General features: G+C 38.2%; 1 protein-coding gene across 1 annotated transcript; it reads left to right on the top strand.

Annotated features, from left to right (window-relative positions):
• Positions 1–2,753: 2,753 nt before the first annotated feature.
• slc25a10b (solute carrier family 25 member 10b) lies at positions 2,754–17,753 on the top strand. Its single transcript, XM_006790760.3, has 11 exons — positions 2,754–3,291; positions 8,555–8,674; positions 10,366–10,480; positions 10,634–10,682; positions 10,768–10,809; positions 10,896–10,939; positions 11,027–11,097; positions 12,639–12,731; positions 13,022–13,099; positions 13,201–13,257; positions 14,854–17,753. Exons 1-11 carry the CDS (start codon positions 3,202–3,204, stop codon positions 14,953–14,955), a joined length of 861 nt encoding a protein of 286 aa, XP_006790823.1. The 5' UTR covers positions 2,754–3,201; the 3' UTR covers positions 14,956–17,753.
• Positions 17,754–26,792: the final 9,039 nt, after the last annotated feature.

Below are 26,792 nucleotides of genomic sequence, written 5' to 3'. Positions count from 1 at the left end.
TCCAGTAAACACAGTTTTTCTATTTTAGTATAATAAAACAAATAAATTTTTACTTGTGTTTTTTCTGATTGTGTTTTAATACTGCATTGTTTTCTGTCAAGTCAGCGAATGCAATGAATATAATACAATATACTTTACTAAGAATTTTTTATTCCTATTGTTTTTAATTAATTATTTTATTTGGATTGTAATGACCTATGCACAACAATAAATGTGTTTGCATCACAACAGCTGGTTGTCCTGTTCATATTTGATGTCTAATGAAACTGAGTAAACATCTATTGAATGTAACAATCCCAGAAAAAGACGTTCACAAAATTCTATTCCCAGTGCTCTTTATTGTTAAGAGTTTACCACACATTGTACATTTACTAATCTAATAAAAAAAATCCAAGCTGGGTTTGCTTTAAAAAAATGGCCTCAAGAGCAACACACATTCTCGCTGAAGGACAGCTGCAATGATATGTTAATGATTACCTCACGTGTCACTGATTATGAACACAGAACAAAATTTGTCCTTTGAGGCCTTTTCAGTGTGAACTTGAACGTATGCAGAATCTAGATTATCATTTAAGCATTTGGCTCACATTGTTCTTGTTAGCTATTTCCTGTTTACTGCATGTTTGTTCTACCACATATGTGTGTGTGTGTGTGTGTGTGTTTAACCATACAGAGTATGAGTAAGAGAAGAATAAGAGAAGGAGCGTAGTTAAATCACATCATTTGTAGATGTGAGGTCATTAGAAATCAGCACTGATAAAAAAAAACTAAAAGACCGCAAGTTCACTTAAACACAGTTTTACTGAAATGAACAGTGAGTCAACCGCTGCTGGATCTTAAAGCACTTTGAGTAGTAATAGCACCCAAAAAACACAAGGGGGCAGTAAACTGTAAGGAAACAATGCACTATTCCAACAACCTTTATATTTTACTTTTGGGACTGGTTTAGGTGTCATTATGTGTTATGTGATCATTGTTTAGTTTTACATCAGAAAGAAACAAAGCACACATCACCTGAGAAGATGTGTCTCTGTGTAGTGTTTCCTTTATGCTGCCCTCACAGCAACATATTGAACTTTTGTTAAAAAGTTTTTTTTAAGGTAGGCCTGTTTTGTGCAATTGGGCAATATATTGACGAGGAGTTCTTCCTTCTTGGAAAGGAACAAACAGTGAGTTTATTTTCAGTCACCCTTATCGCTTTTGTATTGACACAACATAATTCACAGTCTAATTATTTCCAAGCACCCTCAGCTGAAATATGATACAATTTAAAGAGTACATGGAGAAGAAAAAATACAAAAGAAACATAAAAAAAAATGCAATTCAGTTCAGTTTGGCTCAAATTGCACTCATTGCGTGTTATTGTTTGATTTGAGGCACACTGTAAAATGTATGTATCATAAATTAGTTTTAATGCCTCTAACAATCCTCCCTCTCAGCAAACAACTCGTGTAAGAAGCTATTAGCCTCATTGCAATCACAACAGATAGTTTGGGAAAGCATGGGAACAAGGAGTTAAAGTGAAATGTAAACATAAAAAATGTTAAAGTCAGTTTAAAACTGAAAGCTACCTGAATTCTAGTCAAATTTTTTCACACCTTTCTTAAGCTTCTTTTCTCTTGAGACTAGAAGAATAAGTTCTCTGCTGAACTCGGGGTCAGCTCTGGAGCCTCAGCATAAAAAGTTAAACATCTAGCTGCAAAGCTAGAGTGGCCTCAGTCATGATTACCTTTCCACAGGTTATTCATTAAGAGTGTTCTCACCAGTGGATTTGACAACAACACGCTAAATGCAAGGAAATCTTTACAATTAGTCATTAAAACTACAGCAGATTAGAATCACCAGTTAACCGTACTTACAAAGAGAGAAATATCTTTTGAAATTTTTATATTTGTAGCATATTCATATGTAGCTATACATCACTGGTGCTCTGTAATTATAATTTTAAGCCCAGAGTGATGGCGCAGTTGGGAGTCTTGCCTCACAAGAACTTTCCTTGTTTGTACATAGTCACCTGGAGCCAGTCTGTGTGAAGTCTACATGTTCTGCCTGTGCCTGCATGAGTTTCCTCTAGGTATTCTGGCTTTTTCCTGCGCTCCAAAGTTAGGTTAACTGGTGTTTCTGAACTGGCCTTGGGTGTGATTGCTGTAGCATGTGTGGTTGTCTATCTATGTTTTGGACTGTTATGGACTCAAAGCATGTACAACCCTGTCATACTGTCAAAGCTCTTTCCTGTGCCTGTACAAACAAATATATTCTGAAATTGAGATTATGTTTTAAAAAATCGTGTTCATGTTCAATATATGAATATATGGGAATAATTAACAAAACCAAAGGTAATATTTATCTGTCTAGGGATTAAATATTTATGTTAAGGCCTGCTATTACCCACACTACGCCTCACTTATATTTCGTTTATTTTACAGTCCTTTAAACGTATTCTTTCTCTAAATATTACTATTTCATTGCCTGAAAAACAAACAAACACTAAACAATAATTCAGAGACACGTGTTTGGACATGCTACCCCCTCCTGTATGACTAAATTACACTTTTTAATCACCTGAAGTGGTCTCGCGTGATAAAACGCTGTCTTATATGAACACATATCCATCACCAAACACCAAACAAAAAAAAAACAACAATTTTTTTCATGGCTCGTTACCGCTCGAGTGAGAATGTCGACAGTTGTCTTCTTAAAGGGACAGTGCGACACTTCGTCTTGTTTGCAGCTGCGCAGAGGACGCCTGTCGCTTTAAAAAGCGTGACAGTTCATAGATGTAAAAGTGGGCTATGTGAGTTTTTGCTGTGTCGGGGCTGTAGCGTTCTCATACTGCTGTCGACCTTTGGATCTCGCCCCGCGGGGACAGTAGGCAGATCCGCCGTCCTCACTGACAATTGGCTGTGCTGCTCTTCTCTTGAGAACTGCTGCTTCCTATTACGCTTCAGCTCGAGACCAAAACACAGAAGAGATGTGGCGCGAGTGTGCGCGATGCTGCCAAAGTCCCCGGTCCTTAGTGCAGGCCCTTATCGCAATGTTTGAAGATTAACGAGGTTATCCGTGTCCTCTAGACCACCAGAGATACAGCAGCTGTTCCCAGCAGGCCACGAAGCCACCCTAGCAGCCGGACAGCGTGTCGAGTCGGACTGACAGGAAGGAAGTAACCGCTGTATCTGCACGGGACAAGCAGAGCCTGGTAGCATGACTGAAAAACGAATGTCGCGGTGGTATTTCGGTGGACTGGCATCATGTGGAGCCGCCTGCTGCACGCATCCTCTGGATCTCCTTAAGGTGAGCGGCGTAAGGGGCACAGTAACCTTCCGCCGCGTGTGCAGGCCTTGACACATGGGTACAGCTGTTCCCAGAGGCAGTACTGGGGAACATGACAGATTAGTTATTCGCGGATAGCTCATCACAGAGTGGTTTTCAGATCTCAATCTGTGCTTTCTAAAGCTGCACACCTTCAGCCTTTTATTAAAGACAGACAGACTTCGAGGTACCATGGTCGAAGACAGATGTGTTAAACATCCGGTCTGGGAGCCCGAACTGGGCCGTCGGATTGTTCGTCCCATCGAATGAGTCTTTAAAGTGTGAAAACTGCAGTGAAGGCATCGATTACCCCAATGTTTCATTTAAATACACTGCTAACCCTTCAGTGGTGATGTTGGGCTTAATTACAGGAGTAAAAATGGGATGAAAATTAAAGTATTACAATATTTAAACAACTTGATTAAAATAAAATAAAAACGTACTATTGATTAGCTACAAAAACTGCATGTGAAGATTTTGTTCCTGTCATCTGTAAACTGTAAGCATTGTGCAGTGACAGTAGTCTTATTAAATGTGGAAAACTGAAATATATTTTGGAAATTGTATTTATCTCAAGCTGCTAATTGTTTTGTAAATGGATAAATTATACTTTTTGTTTTATGACAAATTTTAGAAGAGTGGTGTTATTGTTCAGGCCCACTCATGACTCATATGTAACTTATGAATTAAGATAAGTTGGGACTAGACTTCCAGTCTAGGATATACAGGTCTAATTAACAAACCGTGTTGATTACTTGAGTAAAATTATAAAAAAGTGGTGTTACGACAGGGTGGCATTAAGTCCAGGGGATACTCCTGCCTCTCGCTTTATGGTAGCTGAGTTAGGCTCCAGCTGCCCCAACTGTGAAATGGATAAGTGGAAGAGAATTGGTGGAGAATGCAGATCTGTGAGTGTTTGCAGGGACCTGCTTGTTCACTCTTGTTGATTTCGTCACATTGCTGCATAGAGAAGTAAATTTGTACATCTCTAACAGATTACTCAAATTCGTTCTTGTGTTACTCCCTTTTGATTGCACAGAAAAAAGCAGCATGTGACCCTATTAAGGACAACTGGTCCTCAGGAAGTCCTGTGGTGTGTAATTATGTAGTTAAGGCTTGCAATTACCCCACTGCAAAAAATGCCCTGAAGTGCTCTATGTGTGTTAGCTTGTGAACTGGTTGGAGATGTTTTTGAAGTGTAGCTTCATTTTCGTAGTTGGCACACAAATTATGGGAAAGATTAAAATACAAGTTTATGGCAGAGGAAAAATCAAGGCACCTTTCATGACAGTGATGAACCTTTGACCTCTAAAAGTATTATTTAAAAGATAAATTATAGACGCTTCTGTTCAGATCAGTTCAATTGTATTTATATAGTGCTAAACCAAAACAAAAGTTGCCTCAAGGACTAGTTTTCAGGAAATGATAAAAAAGCAGTCAACATTTGTCCTCCATGGGGTTTTTGTTAGTAACCTGATTTTAGTTAGCTTAAGGTGATTTTGAGATTTATTACTGACAAGCTATTCTTGCCTAACATGATAGTCCACATTAGTGAACTACAAAGTGATTTCACTGTGAGACAATAGAGTGACTGTGCAAGTTTTTATTGTGTTGTATACAGTACTGTGGTTATTTCCATAAACTGAGGGCAAGTAAGGGCAGCTTATTTCCTTGTTGCGGAAATGAGAGGGTGTGTTCTGAAAGCTAATGGTGATGCTGTTTTGTTCATTGTTATTCTTTGTGTCAGAGTGAATTGGATCGCATGTGGGAGAATTGTTTGTTTACTTAACAAAAGGGAATTTCACTGAATCTGTTTACTTTTGATATACGGTTGACAGTGTTGGGGAGTAACGGAATACATGTACCGCCGTTACATATTTAAAATACAAAATATGAGTAACTGTATTCCGTTACAGTTACCGTTTAAAAAGGTGGTATTTAGAATACAGTTACTTTGTTGAAATAAATGGATTACACGGCGGTACTTCCCTGTTTCATATTGTCGCGGGTCAGGACTGTTTGGGTTTTGTTTGACAGCTACGTTCTGTTGTTCCAGGCGGCAGCGTTACGGTTGCCATGGTTACAGGGTGACGCTCTCTCTCTGCGTGTTTCCTGGGTGAGAGAGGCCTTTTTGTTGTTGTTGTGCTAAGCTAATAGGCAGAATGCTACCGGTATAGCTCTAAAGAATGTAGCATCATAGGCAGTGTAGTCCGTGCTGCAGGGAGAATGGACTGCCATACCCGTTATGTGTCTGTGAGCGAGGGAGGGAGAAAACGGAAAAGTACGAGCTGTCATCGAGCAAAAACGGGAGCTGGAAGCATGTAAATATAATAATAACCACTGCAGCCAAGAAGAGTGCCTGACGAGCCCAGTTGTAAGTAAGCTATTAAGACTCGACTGTACACCGTGTTCCTGTTGTCCTCCAAAAACAATAAGTTCCGTTGGAGCAGCCTTTCAACGCCTCTCTCTGTCTCTCGCTGACAAAGTTGACCCAGACAACAAAGTAAAGCTAGTTTTCGGCTACGAGCCCAACACAGAACCCACCGTATTAGCCAGAGGTCCCTTTACTACGGTTCGGAGCCGTGGACCTTCAGTAACAGTAATAAATCACAGCAATAGTACATTCATGTAGTTGTAAACAGCATGATAATATATTAAGTAATCCAAAGTATTCAGAATACGTTATTCTCATTGAGTAACGTAACGGAATACGTTACAGAATACATTTTGGGGCATGTATTCTGTATTCTGTAATGGAATACATTTTAAAAGTAACCTTCCCAACACTGACGGTTGAAGTGAGTCGCATTCCATGTTTGCTTGTCACTGCTTCTCTTGCTATCTTTTAGCATAAAAACAGATTTAAAGTATTTAGTCTGTTGTTCAGAGCATTGAGCGGTGTTCCACTGCAGCCTAAATATGTCATCTTTACTCCTCTGTAATAACCTTCATTCCCCCACGAGTTAAATACCATAATAACAACTTTATAGGTTTTGTAGGGAGCTATCATTGGATAAAGAAAAGACAGGATACGCTTATAATTAGAGCTTATCATACACAAAAGAACTGGGGGTTTATTCTGTAGTTTGTAACCCAACATTAAGGCAGTTTGCGACTTTGCAACTTACAAAGCCAACGCATACCAACACACTGCATTTTCATAAACGTTAACAGCAGGACATCTGCATTTAGGAATGACGTGTATTTTTGTTCAAGCTAGTATTGAGCCTAAGTATCACCAAACCCACGTCAAATAAGAAAACTGCCTGGTCATGCCCTATCAGCATACTTTTTTTGTATGTGTGTTAATCAGGAGATCTATTACACCATCAGATAAACAGTTTTTTGTTTTCTGAACCTGTACTGGAGAGTTGCTAAACAAGATTTTTCTGACCTCACCTAAAAAGACAATAGTTTAGCCAGACTCTTATCACCTCATCCTGGTGTAATATTTCAACACGATGAGTGTGCACAAGTGTTTCTTGGCTTGTGAATGCGCGTTGATTCACTGATAGCTTAAGTATAGTAACCACTGAGGACAAAGCACGTACAGCATTCTTGGCATAAACAAGGAACAGAATGGAAAAGTTCCTCAAGTCCAGCCATGCTTAAAATAATAAAAATAAGATTCCAGAAACATGCAAAATGTTGTCGAGTCCAGTTTAACTCAGCTTAAGTCGGGGTAGTGATTGTGCAGTTAACACCCCAATACTACACAGTATTACCAAAAGTTTTCACTTACAAGTCATTGAATTCAGGTGTTCCCATCACTTCCATGGTCACAGGTGTATAAAATCAAGCACCTAGTCAGGCAAACTGCATCTACAAACGGTTGTGAAAGAATGGGTCGCTCTCAGGAGCTCACGGACTTCCAGGGTGATACAGTCATAAGCTGCCACCTGTGGAACAAGTCCAGTCAAAAAATAAATAAATATTTCATGTTCAACTTTTAGTGGTATTGTAAGAAAATGGAAGCTATTTGGAATTGCACCAACTCAGGCCACAAAGTGGTAGGTCACGTAAAATCACAAAGCCAGATCAATGGATACTGAGATGCATAGTATACAGAGGTCTGTCATTTTCTGTAGAGTCGATAGCTACAGACCTCCAAACTTCATGTGGCCCTCAGATTAGCTCAAGAACAGTGCGTAGAGATCTTTGTGGAATGGGTTTCCCTGGCCGAGCAGCATGGAATGGAGTGATGTAAAGCATGCTGCCAATGGACTCTAGAGCAATGGAGATATGTTCTCTGGAGAGACTAATCGTTCTTCTCCATCTGGCAATCTGATGGACAACTCTGGGTTTGGCTACTGCTAGGAGAACGGTATTTGTCTGACTGCATTGTGTCAAGTGTAAAGTTTGGTTATTGTGTGAGGTTGCCTTTCAGGAGTGGGGCTCGGCCCTTTAGTTCCAGTGAAAGAAATTGTTAATGCTTCACCATAACGAGACTATTTTGAGAATTTCATGCTCCCAACTTTGTGGGAAGAGTTTAGAACAGCAAGACATGACTGCGCACCAGTGCACAAAGCAAGGTCCACAAAGACATGGATGAGAGAGTTTGGGGTGGAAGAACTTGGCTGTCTTGCAGAGAGTCCTAAGCCCAACCCAACAGAATTCAGTACAGACTGTCAGTAGTTCTCCATGTCACTGCTGATACTTTGAAAAGCTGTGATAAAGGAGATACTGAGAGCTCCAAAGTAAAACTAGGAAATGAATATTAAATTTCCCATTTGACTTGAACTGTGCTAAAAACAGTCTGTCAGTGTAAACCAGCAGGATGGTGATTAAACAAAAAGTGACTCAAAGAATCATAACTATTTATGCAGCTATTTTACTGCAGTAGACACTGACAACAGTTTCATTTGAAGGCTCAGTGACCTTCATGCTGTAATCTTGGTAATAACATAGGATTAAAGCCACATTTTGGACCATTGACCTTCTCTGATAAGAAAAATAAAACTTGGTAACACATTTGGAAAACTTCTTTATGATTGCCTAAATTGCGCACATTATCATGCCTTATCCTCCTCTTACGACTGTCTCGTTAGAGCTTGGTGAGTGTTTTAGAGCTTTACTAATACCAGAGAATTCAGATTATACAGAGTCACACCTTGTTGGTACAAGTTGTTCTGTAAAACTAAAAGTTTGTGAGGTTGCTGTATCAGCCACAATAAACACACATTATATCAGTTTCTTCATTATTTGCTGTGTATTTACTGTGTGATCTTCATGACTGTCTGTCCAGGTACACTTACAGACGCAGCAGGAGGTAAAGAAGAGGATGATTGGAATGGCTGTTCATGTGGTGAAGAACGACGGAGTCCTGGCTCTATACAGTGGTCTATCTGCTTCACTATGTAGACAGGTATGGGTGCCTGTGTGCATACCATAGGATTTTGTGTGCTTGTGTGTGTTGTTTTCTTCATTGGTTGTTTCTCTCACTAAAACAGAGTGAGACATTTACTTTAAGCATGTAATTTGGTACCTGTAGCACATGCATAGTACTGAGATTAAAATGTTACTCTTTAAACTTACTACACTGTAGTGCTGAATATTATGTGAAGTTAACTGTGGTTGATGAATAAAATAACTGGTTTATTGCAGCAGGATATGATCAAATACGTCACTGGTGAATTGCAAGTCTATAAATGTTGCAGAGGTGTGACCGCGGTGAGAATGAACAGTTGTCAATAAAGGGTTGTTCAAGTTTGATCCTGTTAGACCGTAAATGAACTAAACTCTCCTCTCAACCACCCTGTAATTAAAGGCGCACGCACCTAAGCCATACCAAATACACCCAAATGTTTAAATGAATTAGTAATTATGAAGTTCAAGACAATTTTGAAAATGTTTTGTGTAAGTAAAATAAACTATAATATCTGTATTCATTACAAATAAAGAGAAATATTTCAAATATTTTTGTTTTAACTTTAATTATTATGGCTAGAGGCTCATAAAAATCAGAAATCCAAATTATCTCAAATTATTAGCGTATTTTATTTAGAGTTTGTGTAAATTTAAACAGTAGTAGTACTGTGCACTCTATCGCATTCAGCCACAGTCATGGGAAACCTGCTGACTTGACAGTTGTCCAGTTGACAAAGGTGACAAAGCCTGGCTGCAGAATGCTGTGTCGATGCATTGATCAATAGATGGTCAATAGAAAGTTGACTAGAAGGGGGAAGTGTGGTATCAAAAGGTCAACAAGCAGCCTGAATGACCACAACCGTGAGAGGATTGCCAGGAAAAGTAATTTCAGGAACTTGGAAAAGCTTCAGAAGGAGTGGACTGAGTCTGGTGTCAATGCATCAAGGGCCACCGCGGACAAACATCTTCAGGAATGGAGCTACACTTCATCCTGAACCAGAGACAGTGTCAAAAACATCTTACTTGGGATAAAGAAAAAAGAGTTGGACTTTGGTTTAACGGTCCAAAGTCCTCTTTACAGATGAAAGTGATTTTCATTTTATTTCCTTGTTTTATGTCAAGGTCATACAGTCTGGAGAAAGTGCAGAGGGACAGAATCTAAAGTGTTTGAAGTCCAGTGTGTAGTTTCTGCAGTCTGTGGTGGTTTGGGGTGCCATGTCATCTGCTGGTGTTGCTCGTGGTTTTATCAGCAGAAGGACTTTAGAGGACTTCATGCTTCCTTCTGCTGCCAAACTTCATGGAGATGTCAGTATAATTTTTGCATAGCACCTCTCTGTACTGTCAAATGGTGCTGTTAAATGGTGGTCTGACCATGTGATTACTGATTGACTCGCCTGATCTCAGTCCTATGTGAATCCTGAAAATGAAAAAAACAAAACAAACTAAAGGCTTGAAATATTTTACTTGGGACATAATAAATGAAGAATATATGAAAGTTCACTAATGTAAAGGCTGCTTTTAAAACTGCTTTGCTTTAGGTAGGTCTGTCCGTCCGTCCGTCCGTACTAGTCGATTTACAAAAGAAAACAGAAAAGAAAAAGGGGGGAAAAGAACCAGAATACAAAATTTTCAATAATTAAAGAATTCTTTCTCTTCTTGTCTTTTTCTTTCTTTTCTTTCTCTTGTCAGATGTCATATTCCCTCACCAGATTTGCCATCTATGAAACAGTGAGGGACATGATGGGCAGCACGAACCAGGGCCCCATGCCTTTTTACCAGAAGGTCCTGCTGGGAGCCTTTGGAGGTTGGAACACACACACACACACACACACACACACACACACACACACACACACACACACACACACACACACACACACACACACACACACACACACACACACTATAACTCGGGCTTTCACAAACACGCATTCCAACAAGGTTTCTCTGCCAACAGGTTTCACTGGTGGGTTTGTTGGGACCCCTGCAGACATGGTGAATGTCAGGTAACATACAGTTACAGTTCTGTATCCAAATTACTGCAATCACTAAATATAGAAATCAGAACATATGAAATGTGCTTGCCCCTAGGATGCAGAATGACGTGAAACTACCACCAGAACTGAGGAGAAAGTGAGTGTTGTAATTCGTAGTCTAAAAAGTTCGGCTTGAATGTTTTTTATTAATTTAATGCTTTATTTTTTTTTCTTTTCTTCCAGCTACAAACATGCCATTGATGGACTTTTCAGGGTCTTCAGAGAAGGTAAATACCAAATAGGATATACTATAGCTTCATGTTTAGCTCTCACGGGTATCACGTGTGACTTCTGATTTCTATCCTGTCATGCAGAGGGCATCAGGAAACTCTTTTCAGGAGCCTCCATGGCCTCCAGCAGAGGAGCAATGGTTACTGTGGGACAGGCAAGTTACGGTAGTACAAATGTGCTCGCGGCTACAATTTCCTATCAGGAAATATTGTCTGTATTTTCTTTAACAATACCAATTGTAAACAATTATCACAATGTATGAAAATGTTAGAGACCTTAATAGTTCTCGGGTCAATGATGGGCGATTTGCATCTATTTTATTTTTTATTTTAATATTGTTGGGTTATTGATGTGATATTCTTATTTCCTGATAAAGGACATTATTTGTATTTAAAATCATTCAGTCAATTCATGATCTGAAGAGTGTATTATGTAAAATTCAGTTTAAATGTATTTTCACTGCATTTAATTAATATTCTTTAACAGTCAAGGGACTAAAAAAACTGTTAAGATTGGTGCTTAATTGATCAAAAATTTTAAATGAATTATTCAGACATGACTTAAATTGTTGGAATAATCAAAATCGGTAACTATGAAAAGTTTGATAGTTGTTTAGATACTTGAAATAATTTTGTCCAGCAATTTGCATGCATTCTAATGTCAGAGTGGCACAACCGTAAACATTTCTGAATTATTTTAATTAAAAGTAACAAGGTAAAAAGGATTTTTTGTCATACAGTGGACCCAATTTGTCCTTTTCTGGCTGAAAAGGTTTGTAACTCTCACTTAAATGACATTCAAAAAGCAATGTAGCGCCGTTCTAACTGTTCACATCTAATTATTCTAAAAGTGTAATCAGAAAAATTTAAACTGTAAGTCACAAAATGAGTATAAAGTACATTTTATGTTCGAGACAGGTCATTGAAGGTCTGCAGCAGCAAAACATCAAGCAGTATTTCTGTTGTATAGAGCAGCGGTCCCCAACCCCCGGGCCTCGGACCGGTACCGGTCCGTGAGTCATTTGGTACCGGGCCGCGAGAGTTGAGGCTCAGGTATGAAATGTATGGTTTTCAGGGTTTTTATCGGTTTTCAGCGTTATTTTGTTATGGCTTTTTATCGTTAACTCGGTTTTCCTTGGTCTTTTCACGTGTGTTATGAATAAATCTTTTTTTTTTCGGTACCGGTACTAGTTTTATTTTGTTGTATTTATCCGCGACACCTTAAAGGCCGGTCCGTGAAAATATTGTCGGGCATAAACCGGTCCGTGGCGCAAAAAAGGTTGGGGACCGCTGGTATAGAGTGTAAGAAGAAAGCAAGAATATTTTGACAACATGCTGTGCTTGTTACATTACATTCTCCAAGCATGACTGATCGCTGTGTAACTGTTACAGCCAGCTGTCTTAATATTTTTACTCAACACTCCCACTTGTTGACATCGTCTTTTTTTCCCCCTTTACTACCACTAGGGGGAGCCAAACTCAAAATGTAAATTTTTGACTGTATTTTGGACTTGTTTGTTTGTTCTTTGTAAAACTAAATTCTAGGATGTCACTATCTTTTGGGCAAAAAAAGTTTTAAATAATCCAAATTGCAGCCAACTATTTAATTCTATAGTTGTAGGAAATTCAGAAACGGCACATTATTTCTTTTTACCACTAACACTCATTTTCTTCCTCTTATTTTTTTCTTCTGTAGTTGGCATGTTATGACCAAGCCAAGCAGCTGGTGTTAGGAACAGGCATGATGGGAGATAACATATTCACACACTTTCTTTCCAGCTTCATTGCGGTAAGTATCTGGTTTTATTTTAGTCTAATTCAGTTGGTATAAAGTCTTGAGAGCTTTAATAAGTAAGTGAACCTTATAGGTTTTGTCAGAACGAGCCTTTATCTTAAGACGCAAAATGTCTTCATCCAAGAGGTGAAGTGTCTTCACAAAGTTAAAAAAGTTCAGTGGCTTCCTTTTCCAAGCTCTCAAGACTACCATGACTGATCACACAGACATTTTGCAGACGTTTTGCACTTACATTTTTGTTGATTGATCTTCACTCATATGAACTGCATCTACATCATTTGCAGGGAGGCTGTGCTACATTCCTGTGTCAGCCTCTAGACGTACTGAAGACGAGGCTGATGAATTCAAAAGGAGAGTATACAGTGAGTGGATCATTTCTTATCACTTTTTAATTTCTCATACTTTCATCCCTCAATCCTGGTATTTGCTGGTATTCAGTTTTAACTAATGTCTCTGTCTTCAGGGGGTGATACATTGCTTACGAGAAACAGCCATACTGGGTCCACTGGCATTTTACAAGGTAAAAGACACACAAAACAAAATACATTTAAAACCTAAATGTATCACTTCAGTTATTTTACTCTCTTTTAAAACAAACATTTTAGAGGTGGTTGTATGACCTGAAACACATACTCTTACTTCCTCACAAAAAATAAAGCAATAGTCAGTTAAAAGCTGGAGCACTGTTAATAACAAAGAGGATACCTGTGGGTCATTTAAAAATTCATGAAGCATAAAGTTGTAAAATGTATAATTTGCTGTAAATGATAAAATTGCATTCATATAAGAAATAAAATTAGGTGTCATAAACAGGATGTGACAAGTGATGATCATAACAGCTGTACTGCATTAAAACATTCACAGCAGGTGGGATATCCTGTCCTTAAGTGATGATGTATGAACCCTGCTTCCGGGTCAAAACCACTCTGCATTTATCAAGGCTGTTGTGTTTTTAACATGTTTTAATGCTAAATATCTTGTTATATTTAATTTGAACAAACCCCTTTTAAAAAAAAAAAAAAAGAAAAAAAAAAAGAAAAAAGAAAGGCACAGATCACTGTTGGCCTCTCTTGTTTTCATTTTATTTTAAAGCTCAGTTTTGCAGCACAGCCCATGCAGCAATATATTAATGACTAACCTCATATTGTGGATGGATTTTCTCAGTTGTTCTCCTGACAGAAGTTTGGTCCGTTTACATCATCCTGACATGCGATTGCATTTGTCCCTCACCACCGGGAACCCTCGCGTTAACTTTTATTGAGTTGAAAAAAGATGGCATTCATCCTCTAGCTTCATTGTGCTAATGTGTTTATATCATGCTAACCATAGCTGTGTAGCTAGCCACCACATAGGACATCATTATATACCAGGTAGTCCAAATTCAGTAACCCTACAAGCTTCACTGCTGTTTAGTTTTCTGTCTTCATTTATGTCAGAAGCGATAGCCGAGCTGTACGTTTTTAATTTTTCAGAAATCCCTCAGTCAGAACATGGTATATTATTTAATCTTATTTTTTGGGGGAATACTTCCCGCGTACCACTAGAGGGAGCCCACGTACAACCGGTGGTACGCATACCACAGTTTGGGAACCACTGACCTACAGCAGCTGAGGTTAACAATGGCTGCTACCAGAGGATATAGAGACATGACAGACTTTCAGGTTTCTACTTGCTGTACTTCCATCCATTTTATCATTTCAGGGCCTTGTATTGATTATGTTGCTGAGATCTGGTGGATGTGGGGGCAGATAATCTTTTACAGTACTCCTTATTCTTGTTTTTCCTGGAAATAATTGTCGATGACGTTGGCATTGTGCATAAACACAAACTGCAACATTTTTATGCATTAGTTTATTCAACAGGGCAGCAAAGATGAATAAAGATTGCTGCAAATGACTACGATCACCAAGAAGCTATTTTTCATCTGCAGCCTCATCTGTACCTGTGACCTCCATGAAATTAAAATAAGAAAAAAGAAATACCCTTACAAAAATAATAAATAAAATATTAAAAGCATTGTTTAGTTTATTGCCTAATCTCATGTAGGAGCTCTAATTGAATAGATTTGTTAGAGGAAACTTGCAAATAGTAATCTCTTGGTAACTTTTGCTTACAGGGACTTGTTCCTGCAGGAATCCGCTTGATTCCCCACACAGTGCTCACCTTCATCTTCCTTGAGCAGCTCAAGAAACACTTTGGCATTCGTATCATCTCCTGATTGCCCTCTGACCAGCCGCTCTTAAGCCACCCTTACTGCCTATCACTACACCCACAGTCACTCTGCTGTTCATCAAAGGAAAGAAGGGAAGGAAGGAAGACACACACAGTTTGATATGGCTTGTGTATGCTTTCCCTCTCCTTTAGCTCTACCTCTACATTACAGCTAGTAGTTAAATTGTTTTTTTTTATTTGGAGCACCAACTTCCAGTAAGGAGCTAATCCTCTTCTGATTATCCATAAATACTAATGATATGATATTAGTTAGAAATGATTTAATCAAAAAGGTCTGTAATGTGTTATTAGAATGACAGATGATAAAATTAATCGATATCCATGATCATTTTAGCTACAGATGGGTACGTGATTGTAATAATTGAATTAATAATTGTTGCTTAAATAAGTCCTTTTCTAACCTTTGATTGTTATCATATTATACCAAGACATGTTTAGGATTTATAGAATTGTAAAATCTACTTATGAAGCTTAAAAACAAACCCAGCATGGCCTTGTCCTCAGTGTGACTCTGATAGACAGTAACAGTAAATACCAAAGCCATTACTGAAGCATGACTAAACAAGCTGTTACGTAATTCCATAATAACCATTCCAACCAACGTTAACCACGTGGGCTGTGCTCTTGGTACTGATTTATTTGTTATCTTCCTTGTTGATTAATTTATATTTTAGAACTGGAAATCGACTTTTCGCAGGTTAAAGTTACATTATCGTTTACCAGATATTTTGTATTTTACTTCGTTCCTCTGTTAGCATTTCACTCTCAGATCTAGAGAAGATAAGGACCAGTGTTGCTAATGCTGCATTTTCTAAGTGAGAAGGAAATTAGTGGAGAAAGTGTGAACCAGAGGAGCAGGCTGTTAAAGTCCTAATGAAGATAGAGGCTGTTTTGTGCAGAAGCCCTCGTGGCAAATTGAGGGTTTTGCACATTATCTAAAGTCTTAACTCTCCTGTATTTGACTAATTGGAATTTCTTTTGCCAGAGTAATCTTTCTTAATTTGTTATTTAACAGGGGAAAAAAGTGTTTTGCAGTTCTAATTTTGGCCACTAGAGGTATCTCTATTCCATGTTATAAATAAAACTAAAGGCCCTCATGTTAATTTCAGCATTTAGTATAAACATGAGGCACTTACATTGTGTGTTGGCACATTTCTAACATTACTTTTATGAATTTCCTTTGGATATAAATGTATCATAGCTCGTTAGGGGTGTGTTGGGTTTAACTTGAAGTAAAATGGTTCTAAATCACCACCTTTTATTATCAGAGACAGTCATCAGTGTTACTGTTTTTTGCACTCATTCTCAAATAAGAGTTTATATTTCATTCAAAACACAGGGACAACCTCTTGACCAAAAATCGTACTGTACAAACACATTGTGAATTTGGGGCAGATTAAAAAAAAAAACAACCCAAAAAACCCAAAACAGTTTTACCTTCTAACACAGTCTGTTTTCTTTCATCTCTTCTCCCATATGAATAATATTAAATATAGAATTTTTTTTCTTTTTCCTGCCTGTTCTTAAGTCATAAATCAATGCATTCTCATTCACAGGTGTCAGATAAAACACTACTGCTAGTGCTGCAGAGATACCCATAAAGTGTCCTTTTGGCATCTGTCCCTTGATGCACTGGCTGAGACAATATTAGGTGCTGAGACATAATGGGTCCTCTTTTAAAGGGCGACAAAATACGCTTTCTGATGTTAGAGGGGATGTGAAAGAAGTCATGAGTTTGTCACCCAGGAGACTGCAGTTTGTGTCACATTTCAGAGCTTGGTGTCTTCCACTTCCTTCTTCACATTTCAAAAGAAAATACATTTCTAAGCTTTTGCTTATTTTCTAAATGCTATCACCCACTGGTTACATCTAACCTTAAAAAACTACTTGCTTTGGAATGATCACACTTTTTACAAGATGCCCCATCACATCATTAACACTCTACATTCAAGAATGAAACTTACCAAGTTCATTCAGATGTGAAAGGAGTAGTTTGTTCATCCTTATGTGACAAGCTGGGAACGACAGCCACCAACTAATGCCATAATCAGTGTGTCAGTACATCAATGCCAACGGACACTTTGTGCGTATTGTGTAAAATGACTGCATTTGAAGCCTTGGGAATGAGAATGAGTTGCTTTAACACAGGAGTGACAAAAAAGAAATAGACCACCCTTTTTAAAAAACCACTAGATTTTTTTCTTTATTTCTGTCTGACTGGCTTCTCAGAGCTTCTGTAGTAAATTTTTCAATAACCACTTGATATCTTACAATTCTTTTTAAATCTATAAAGATGCCTGTGAAGAACTGCTGTAGCATTCTTTAATCCTAGTGTTTGGTCTAATTAGATGCATGACAGAGTTTGTCTCAGGATGCTTCTCTGTTTTATGAGATGACCCTTGAAATCTTTATGATTGACCTGCTGCTTAGAAACACATGCTGTATGTTAAAGCATGTTCTAAAAGTAAAGTTCCGGTTAGCAACGTTAATGTCTTATCGCAGTTACTGTTCTGTGACAACTTTGACTTCGGTTCAGAGAAATGATGCATCTGAAGTGCTGTGCCTGCTCTGTTAACAGAACTTGTAAAGTCATGTTGCCTTAAAGTTTCTGTCCTGCAGAGGGCAGCATAGAAACGTGTGAAGCGTCATCCAAGTGTGCATCCGAGTAACCCTGCATCTTCATCCTAGGATGAACTGTGAAAAAATGAAACTGGAAGAACAGTGTGATGAGTTCTGATTTAGATTTTAGCAAATGTTTTTTGGAATTAAAGTACTAATTTAAAATTGGTGTTTTGTATTTATTACATTATAGTAAATCTTTATTTTGGAACAAAATTAGGGTGCATGCCGCATTTTTTTGTGATGAATATTTTTGACATTTAATAAATTAGCTGCAGACCCACTGGGCTATATTAAATCTATGTCATAAAACAAACAGGGTAGTCTTTGTGTTGATGCTTTTTCTTGTGCCATAGGCTCACACTGTGAAATAACAGTGGCTGTGATTGTGAAATAACTTCATCTTCAGGGATTTGTCCTCATTAGAACAAGGACATAGTTTAATGCCTCTCAACACCCCCACCCCGAGGCTTTAGATCACTGCTTATTTTGCACAATTATGTGGTTAAGTTATTATATTCGGACATAATCATTAATGGCAACGAATGAATGTAGGTGCCCTTTACATTAATAATACCATCCTTCAGAGTAGTGATTATGATCTTTAACCTCTGCGTTCTCCCTGCTCACGTACATATTCAAGAGTGTTACTTTTCCACAGCTGTGTAAGCCACCTGTGTGTACAGTGGTGACAAAAATCCTTATTTATTTTCAGGAGGCCCATCACTTCATTAGCTCTCAGTCAATAAACAGTGTTCCTCACAAATGTATTTGTTCAAAAAAAAGATTCAACATTTTGACTAAAGTACATTTTGTACAGGGCATTCAGTACTTTCAGCATCACCCAGGGATTCGAGGCTTGTTCTGTGTCCAACTGTTGTCATATTATTTATTTTTCTCTTTGGGGGACAGCAGATACTTATGATAAATGAGTCTTTCTAAACAGTCAGTTTATATTTTTTTAGCAATTCACTCATTTGTATTCTGTATTTCTGGCTTTTCATTCGTGTCCAATTTATTATACTGTTGTGTTATGTACCTTCTAGGAACATTTCCCCAATTGGAGGACATAAAGTACAGCATCTATTTTTCTAGCAACAGAGAAACTTGATGGAAGCTACACGGGGCGAGAGGCAGGGTACACCGTGAACAGGACGTCAACCTGACACGGGACTAACAGAGAAACAGGCTGACATTTACACTCACTTTCACAACTACGGGCATTTTAGAACCACCAATTAACCCAAATCTCACTAACTGCATGTCTTTGGACTGTGGGAGGAAGAGGAAGCCGGAGTACATAGATGGAGCATATAAAATGAAAATTAAAAAAGGATCTAAAATGGATCCTTGAGGGTCGCCACAGTTAATGGAAGCTGAGGATGATGAGCAGGTTTCTATTTGGACAATAAAGGTTCTATCTTTAAGTTAAGTTGGAAATCGGTGTCGAGCGTAACCATCAACAGTACAAGAGTCAGAACCAACGGTGCACAGATAGATTCATTCAGCTAGGAGGGTTGGTTTTCTGGACTTTAAGTGGAGCTATGTTGTTGATTATAATGGAGCAAGACATGTTAACGAGAGTCATGAGATACTGCCTGATTGTGTAAGAAGCATCTATGATAGATTTTTGAAGGCACTACAGAAACTTAAGAGTAAAAGCAGCTGGAATAATGAAACAAGAAAGGGATTGTGGCTGGAATGTGACACGAAGCGTAGACTCTGTGATGGACCGAGCAGTGAAGGAAACTTAGGCACAGGTTAAAGTCCAAAAAAATGATTTTTTTATTTAACCCAAAAAACATAATTAGTTAAATCATGCCAAAAGAATCAAAATCTTGGGCCCATAAAAGAGGTCAAAATAACAAAACTATACTCAAAGTTGACAACACTACTGATAACTCAAACAAACTGACCTAACTTAACGAGACAAAGGGGAAACTTAAATAGTGGCTGATCAGCCCACAAAAACAGGAGAAGGGGTAAAACACACAAAACCTAACTAAACCAAACATAATGAACTCCAATTCCCCCCATGGTCCCGAATTATGGCATGAACCAATTTGTAGTGTTCCTTTAAAACTCGCTCCGCCCCTTTTCCACCTCTTGGCTCCTTAATCAAGGGACTGGAACAGCTGCAACTAAGGTAACTCAGAAAACAAAAGATTAATCATACATAACAGTGTAAACTAAAATGTGCGCACTTATTTTAGAATACAGTGTTATGTGGATATGTGAATTAACTCTAAACAAAAAACAGTTATTTATTGTCCTGTAAATTAATTCCTATATTTAAAGAAAGATATGTGAATGCAATGTTACTTATAAGCCTCTACATTAACATGGTGGGTATTACCACTGTGTGGCTGTAAGTGCAGCCATCACAGACTCACATGCAATAGCCAGAGATACAGATATCAACGGTTTCAAAGTTAACAGAAATGCCAATAAAACAAGATCTGCTGTGTGGCTCTGCTGATAGATGGGACAGATCTACTAAACATACTGTGAACCACAGTATTAGCAAATATTAAAATCCACTAAAATTAAAAGACTGAGTGAGAAATCATCCAAGATAAATGCTCTGAAAGCTCTTAAATAAAGTAACTATTCCCTTTCATTTCCATAAAAGAAAAGAAGCTAAGGATAAAAGACTGATTTAGATTCTGTGACAGTAAACACATCACTTTTTTAAAAATGAAAATTTGAACAACAGTTTTGAATGTTGTTTTCATAAGATTTCAATTCACTTTGGACCAGTAAGTAAAATTATTCATATGCAAAAGACTTTGTAAGAGGTGACAAAGCTACAGAGGATTGTCACTAATTTAAGAGCTGCAGAAACTTAGTGAACAGCAGTTTTCAACAAACACATTAAATACATTCCATTCAACCATAGGCAGTATGAAAAAAGATAAGGACATAGCTTCTGGGACTGAAAAATGAAGCCAATGCAGAACTGCCTTAAACTTGCATTCTTTCTAATGGCCTGGAGTGGTTGACTCCTCTGGTTCAAATAGAGGTCAATCTATATAGACTCTTTTGCTGTATGACCTCAGTAAATACTTTCCTGATATGATTTCATAATTTGAAATTTTATTGAATACGCCGTAGAAGTCATTTTAATTTTGTTGTGTCCAACATTAGAGTAAATAAAAGAGGATAAAATAGGGGATGTTTTTGAGCAGGCCACCCTTGTGACTGAGAAGTTTCCTCCATATCATTATGAAGCACCCGCTGGTTTTCTCCATGAGATTAAAAAGCAAAGCTTGAGTCTTAACGAGACTTCACTAACAAACGAGGGCAACACACATAGCAAAATTTTAACTTTAGCTAATACAAAGTTAAATGCAACTATCAAAGGAATAAAAACCCAGTGCTACTTTTATTTACTCACCTCTGTTTATCACGTGCATCATCTGATTTCATTCAGCAGCAATTTGGCTTATGGACCGTTATGATAGTTTTAGAACTCTGAGGAAGGATGAGACAACAATTACCCACTTCGCTGACCACTATGTTGCTTTAAAGGCCAGCTGCGGTTCAGTTTAATCTCAGCATGGTCAAGAGCTCAGTGAAAAGTGATTGCGGGCTCTGGGCTGAGTCTAGATGGAGGAACAGCAGGAAATGATATTAACTTAAAGGTCACGGTGAAACTCTGGTGACAGTGAAAGCGAGCTAAGAATGAAAGTTTTTCTTCCATGCTACTTGGCACTCGGTAACTCATCTGGTAACACAGTCCACACCACAAATATTCATCCCTCAACCTTTGTGGCTCTACGGGGTTAGTGGTTCAGTAAAAGTAGATTGTAAAATGATGGTTATCTACTGATTGTTATAAATTTAATCATGTTTTCTGACTAGATCACTTGAGGATATTGTTTGTCTTCATCCTGAAAAACCTCTTTGGTTACACTGGGCTTATACTTGCAACCATTACTGATGATATCATGCACTGAGTTTTGTTGCATTTGGTTCAGTCTGAGCACACAGAAGTCTCCTGCACCACTGCATTCGTGTTTCTTCCACCGGCACTGAAATCATCAATAAATGTCAGCGTACTGGTTCCACCAGCAAACCATACACACTCAGTAACAGAAGCACCACCATATTTGACAGATGAGGTGTTGCTTTGGGTCATGAGTTGTTCCTTTTTTCTTACTCTTTCTTCTTTCTGTCATTTTGATAGAGATTTAAAATTTTGGTTCAATCCACAGGACTTTGTTCCACAACTCTACTGCTTTCTCTCTGGTTTTTGTTATTTTCAACACCTTGGCCTTCATGTAACCTTTCATTCATCTGCATTGCACTAATGATTTTTTTTTCTTTTTCCCTCAGTGTCATTCACAAGGAAACACGAATGCTTGCATTCAGCATCAGGTACAGATACAGGTCTTTAATGCCCAAGTTTCTAATTGCCTTATTGAAAGATAACAAAACAAATAATTAAATAAGCAGAAACAAGAGGCAGTAACTATAGATTAATAATTACAGGTCACAGCTAAATAAATGTCAGATATGTCCCTCCTGATAACTTTGATCCTCAGAAGTCCTTTCACTAACACACTGTGACCCTCCCCATAGATATGTAATAACTTTAATTTCCATCGCAATCAAGAAAGTTCATTTAAGTCTGCAAAGACTACTCGTATAATGAACAAGAAATCCATAAACCAGTGATGCCGACTGTATAATAACACTGAGATAACAATGAACCTTTTTTTCCCTCAGTCACAGTCAGTGATGTGTTGCTTTAAGATGCTCTGATTAGACATGCCAACATCAGGATTAGCATTCAGTAAGTCCAGTCTGTTTAGCTGTAGATACAGTGGATTTGTCTTTTTGTGAGCACATCCAGAAAAGGCTTTTTAGATTTTGTTACTAAAAACCAATGGTGAAAAGCAGATTAAAGTTGTCTTCAAAGCACAGTGCTGTTCTGCTTACAGTAAGAATTGTGTTGTGTGGGGCGACCGTGGCTCAGGGGGTTGGGAAGCATATCTGTAACCGGAAGGTTGCCGGTTCGATCCCTGGGCTCTCTGTCCTGGTCGTTGTGTCCTTTAGGGTAAGACAGGGTAAGACACTTTACCCTACTGCCTACTGGTGTTGGCCAGAGGGGCCGATGGCGCAATATGGCAGCCTCGCTTCTGTCAGTCTGCCCCAGGGCACCTGTGGCTACAACCGTAGCTTGCTTCCACCAGTGTGTGAATGTGAGAGTGAATGAATAGTGGCATTGGGTGCCTTGAAAAGCGCTATATAAATCCAATCCGTTATTGTTCATTTTATTTTTCTTGTTTTCTTTATTCTTCCATTTCAGGTTTGAAATTATAATGCATTACGAAAAGCATAACTTTATTGCTTTATTTCTGAAGTTCAGTGGTTTAGCACAGCTCCAAATGTCTACCATTTTTAATGGCCATTTACCATTTGAAAATATATCCCCTTAGTTCACATTATTTAAGTTGCAAGGTCATTACATCTTCACCACAAACACTCTGTAGGAGTACCTGATCAATAGATTGGATGACAGATCTTTCAGTTATTTGGTCATATTTCCTTTTACATTAGCAAGATGGAATGAGGTGCTTTGCACATACGAGCCGTCAGGCTCTAACAACATTCATCTCAAGACTTCTGCCACTGGCCGTTGGATACAATGAGGTCCTTGCAGCTCAGCAGCAGCTAAGATCACACACCAATTAAAATAGATAGCACACGCTATTGCGTTAGTAATGTTTTTAGAGAAGGAAAACAGCACTAACCCAAAAGCTTCCTACACTTTAAACTGCACGCTAAAAGTCATGCTCTCCAGTCCAGGAGATAGCATGTATTAACTGTAACATCAGTAAGTAAAAGGTCTTACATTACTTCAGCTCTATTTTAATGCCTTAGGACATGTAAAGTACTTCATCATATAGTAAAAAGAAATAATATTAAATCATTATAAATACAGAATATTCCTGTGAAGAACACAAATCTTGGATGGCACGTACTTATAACCTCTCTGTGATTGAAAATTATGCTACTGACCTTGGTGAAGGCAGATGGCCAAACACTCATACTTTAAGGTTCATTTAGTATGTTATGTATCACATGATGTTAAATGTACATAGTTGATCATGCAGGTTGACAGTTTTTTGAATGATGAATGTGACCTTCTCCTGGCTTTTAGCAGTTTACTAGGTTTATTTTGCTGTCTGGTTAACTTTCTCTCTCTGTCTTATATTTTCAGCAGTTGTAGCAGACACCTGCTTTTAAATGAAAAGCTCAAAAAACCCAGTATGCAATATCTGTACTGCTAAACAGAATTTAAGCACTGAACAGATACTTCCCCGGGTCTTATTAGACATCAACTGAGCTAAAAGAGAAATAACATTCAGTAACACAACTTGGTGTATAATCATCAGGTATATCTATGCAGCTATTCATTTGTTTGGATCCAGACGATTTTTTTACCTAGCTATCCAGCTCCACGGGTTCATTTGGAAAATGACATCTTTCATGGTTCTGCCTGAATTGAAAAAACATGATCATGCTGCACAGAGTCGCTCTCCAACACACCTCCTCTGTAATGTTGACCCAGACTCACTCTGCATTCCTGTCACAAATCAAAAACAGCGTCAGGGGTTTCAAGACAAATTGTCTGAGTTTGGTGTTACTATGCGTCTTCTCTTACGTGACACATTTAACTCTGACTGTGTGTGTGCATAAGGAGGAACTGGTGGTGAATCATATTGATGGTGGTGGGGGTGAGTGAGAGCCTCAGGAAGGATTAGAGGGATTGTGAGAAAAGACAAAAAGGGAATCCATCTCTTGTGGGTGTGCTATATATGTGCATGTCTGCTGGTTGTTTAACAGAATGCTGAGGATTGATCAATGCATATTTCTGACTATGCTATTAGAATTAAAGGTAGCTGAAACAATTTGTATCTGTCAACGTCAATCGTTAACTTTTTGATTTTGGATCTGTGCTTTGCTTCTTCCACAGCACATTTCCTTTATCTCTACATTTCCTACTCAGAGTTCAGGATTTTACTTTCATGTAGTCAGTGTGGCTGTAAAGTGAGCTGTGGTAAAGGAAATGTGGGCTTGCGGAATATCATAACATTCTAGGGCATTAATTCAATAAACCGGATTCCTCATTCATGCAGAAAAATATGCACAGGCAAGAAAAGAGAGCACAGACAATTTCCATATATGCATATGATGAGTTTGTTTTGGGTTATATTCATCACAAACAAATTTAATTGGAACTCCATAGTAATAATAATAATACCTTTAGCAACTCAATTAATTTTTAATGTATTTCAAGAAATATTTCAAGAAAAGCTGAGCCCAACTTCCAGGAGAGCTGGAAGTTGGGCTCAACTTTCAGGAGGGTTGAAGCCCAATAAAATTAGTTGCAGGACTTTAAAAACATGAAATCAAGCAGCCATCTTGGTGGGAAATATGGTTCATCAATGCCTTGGAAGTTTGAAACAAAATTGAAGAGAATCACTTAAAATGAAAATGCAAAAGATATATGGAGCATTTTAACATTTTTATGTACTTATATTGGCTTTAACACTTTGATATATTTCATCAGTATAATTTCTTTGATAAACCACTTACGCTTACACACCACATACAAAAGGAAAATGTGCTATAACCTCAAAGTGCCTTAAAATGATTTAATGCAGGTTTTACCACATACATCTTTTCGAACAGCACTGTATTGATTACTTGCAGAGGTGAAGATAGAGCATAATAAAGTTAACACAAAGATGCTAGAGAGTCACTGCATCAACTGCTGTAGCTACAAATGGGGCAAAGTGTAGAAGGGCAGAATACAACTTAAAGTCATGTGCCAAACACAAGAAAATAACGGTGCCAGTCACAAGATCCTCACTGTCTACGACTGAAGGAAAGTTTTATCAACACCTCAAAACACAGCAAAAAAGAAAACCATCTGACTCGACACCTCTGGCTGTCCCAGTTTATGTTAATTGATGTGGTACTGTATGACATTAAAGTCATGAAGACCCAAAGTCTTTTTTTTCTTTTCTTTTTTAATTTGACATTAGGTGCTCATAAAAAGCACAAACCCATAATCCATAACAGCAATCCCATACTGAGGATGTGTTTTAGTAGGATGCTATTAGATAAGCTGTAATATATCACAGACATTATTAATTTATATCCTTTATATCCTTATATCCTTTATCTTTTCAGAAGAAAATGTTTTCATTGCTACAAACACATCAACTTAAGGGGCAGCATAATGGTCTGGTAGGTAGTGTAACTGCCTTACAGTAAGACGGACCTGGGTTCAACTCCACCATCTTCCTTGGATTTTCTGTGTGGAGTTTGTGTGGGTTCTCTCGGGGTGCTCTGGCTTCCTCCCACAGTCCAAAGACATGCAGTTAGTGTGGTTAATCTGTGGTTTTAAATTGACCATAGGTGTGAAATTCAGTATGAATGATTGTCAGTTTCTCTGTGTTGAGCCCTGTGACAGCCTGGAGACCTTTTCAGGGTGTACCCTGCCTCTTACCTAAGGCAGCTGGGTTAGGTGGCCTTTAGAAAAGAAAATGGATGGATGGATGGATGGATGGATGAACAGCAACATAGTGCTGCAGTGGTTAGGACTGTTGCCTCACAGCAAAAAGGCCAGGGTTGAGTGGAGCCTTTCTGTGTGGACATGTTCTCCCCATGTGTGTCTAAATTGGAGAAGAAGATCGAAATTATTCTTTTCCCCCAAGCTAATTAAAATTTAAAAAAAAAAAAAAAAAAAAAGATAATCGGGTAGGGAAATGGGGAAACCTTGGTCAAGTGCTAATCAATGAAGAAAGTCCAGAGGCTTCACTGAGTTAGAATTGTGGTGAGATGTTAGTCTTGAATGGACAGTTTAGTTTAGCCAAGACCTGAGTTACTGAAGTATGATGATGAGAGCTCACAATGAAGTTAATCACTTTAGAATTTTAAGATAGCTTAAAGAACTACATCCAACAATAATGTAATCAAAAAATACCAGCAGCTTAATTTTTACATAAGCACAGTCTCTCCTTGTTAAAACATGCATGTCTTTTGCAGGATGTTCAATGAGATGACTTTCATTTCAACCTGCTTTGTAGCTTTTATTTGAAAACCAATGCCCAGTCAAACAGCAGTCTCATGCTCCATCACTATTCCATAACAGCCCACAGGTCATATACTGATGCAGTATAGCCT

This window comes from Neolamprologus brichardi, chromosome 6, assembly GCF_056152115.1.
Source record: "Neolamprologus brichardi isolate AB-2024 chromosome 6, ASM5615211v1, whole genome shotgun sequence".
NCBI lineage: Eukaryota > Metazoa > Chordata > Actinopteri > Cichliformes > Cichlidae > Neolamprologus > Neolamprologus brichardi.
This window is presented reverse-complemented; position numbering and strand designations above follow the sequence as displayed.

Bases quoted from the DNA above. Each gene is read 5' to 3' on its own strand.
- slc25a10b (XM_006790760.3), top strand. From the start codon at position 3,202: ATGACTGAAAAACGAATGTCGCGGTGGTATTTCGGTGGACTGGCATCA. The intron at 10,481-10,633 runs GTTGGAACACAC...CTCTGCCAACAG, and splicing joins CCTGCTGGGAGCCTTTGGAG to GTTTCACTGGTGGGTTTGTT. The intron at 10,810-10,895 runs GTGAGTGTTGTA...CTTTTCTTCCAG, and splicing joins CCACCAGAACTGAGGAGAAA to CTACAAACATGCCATTGATG.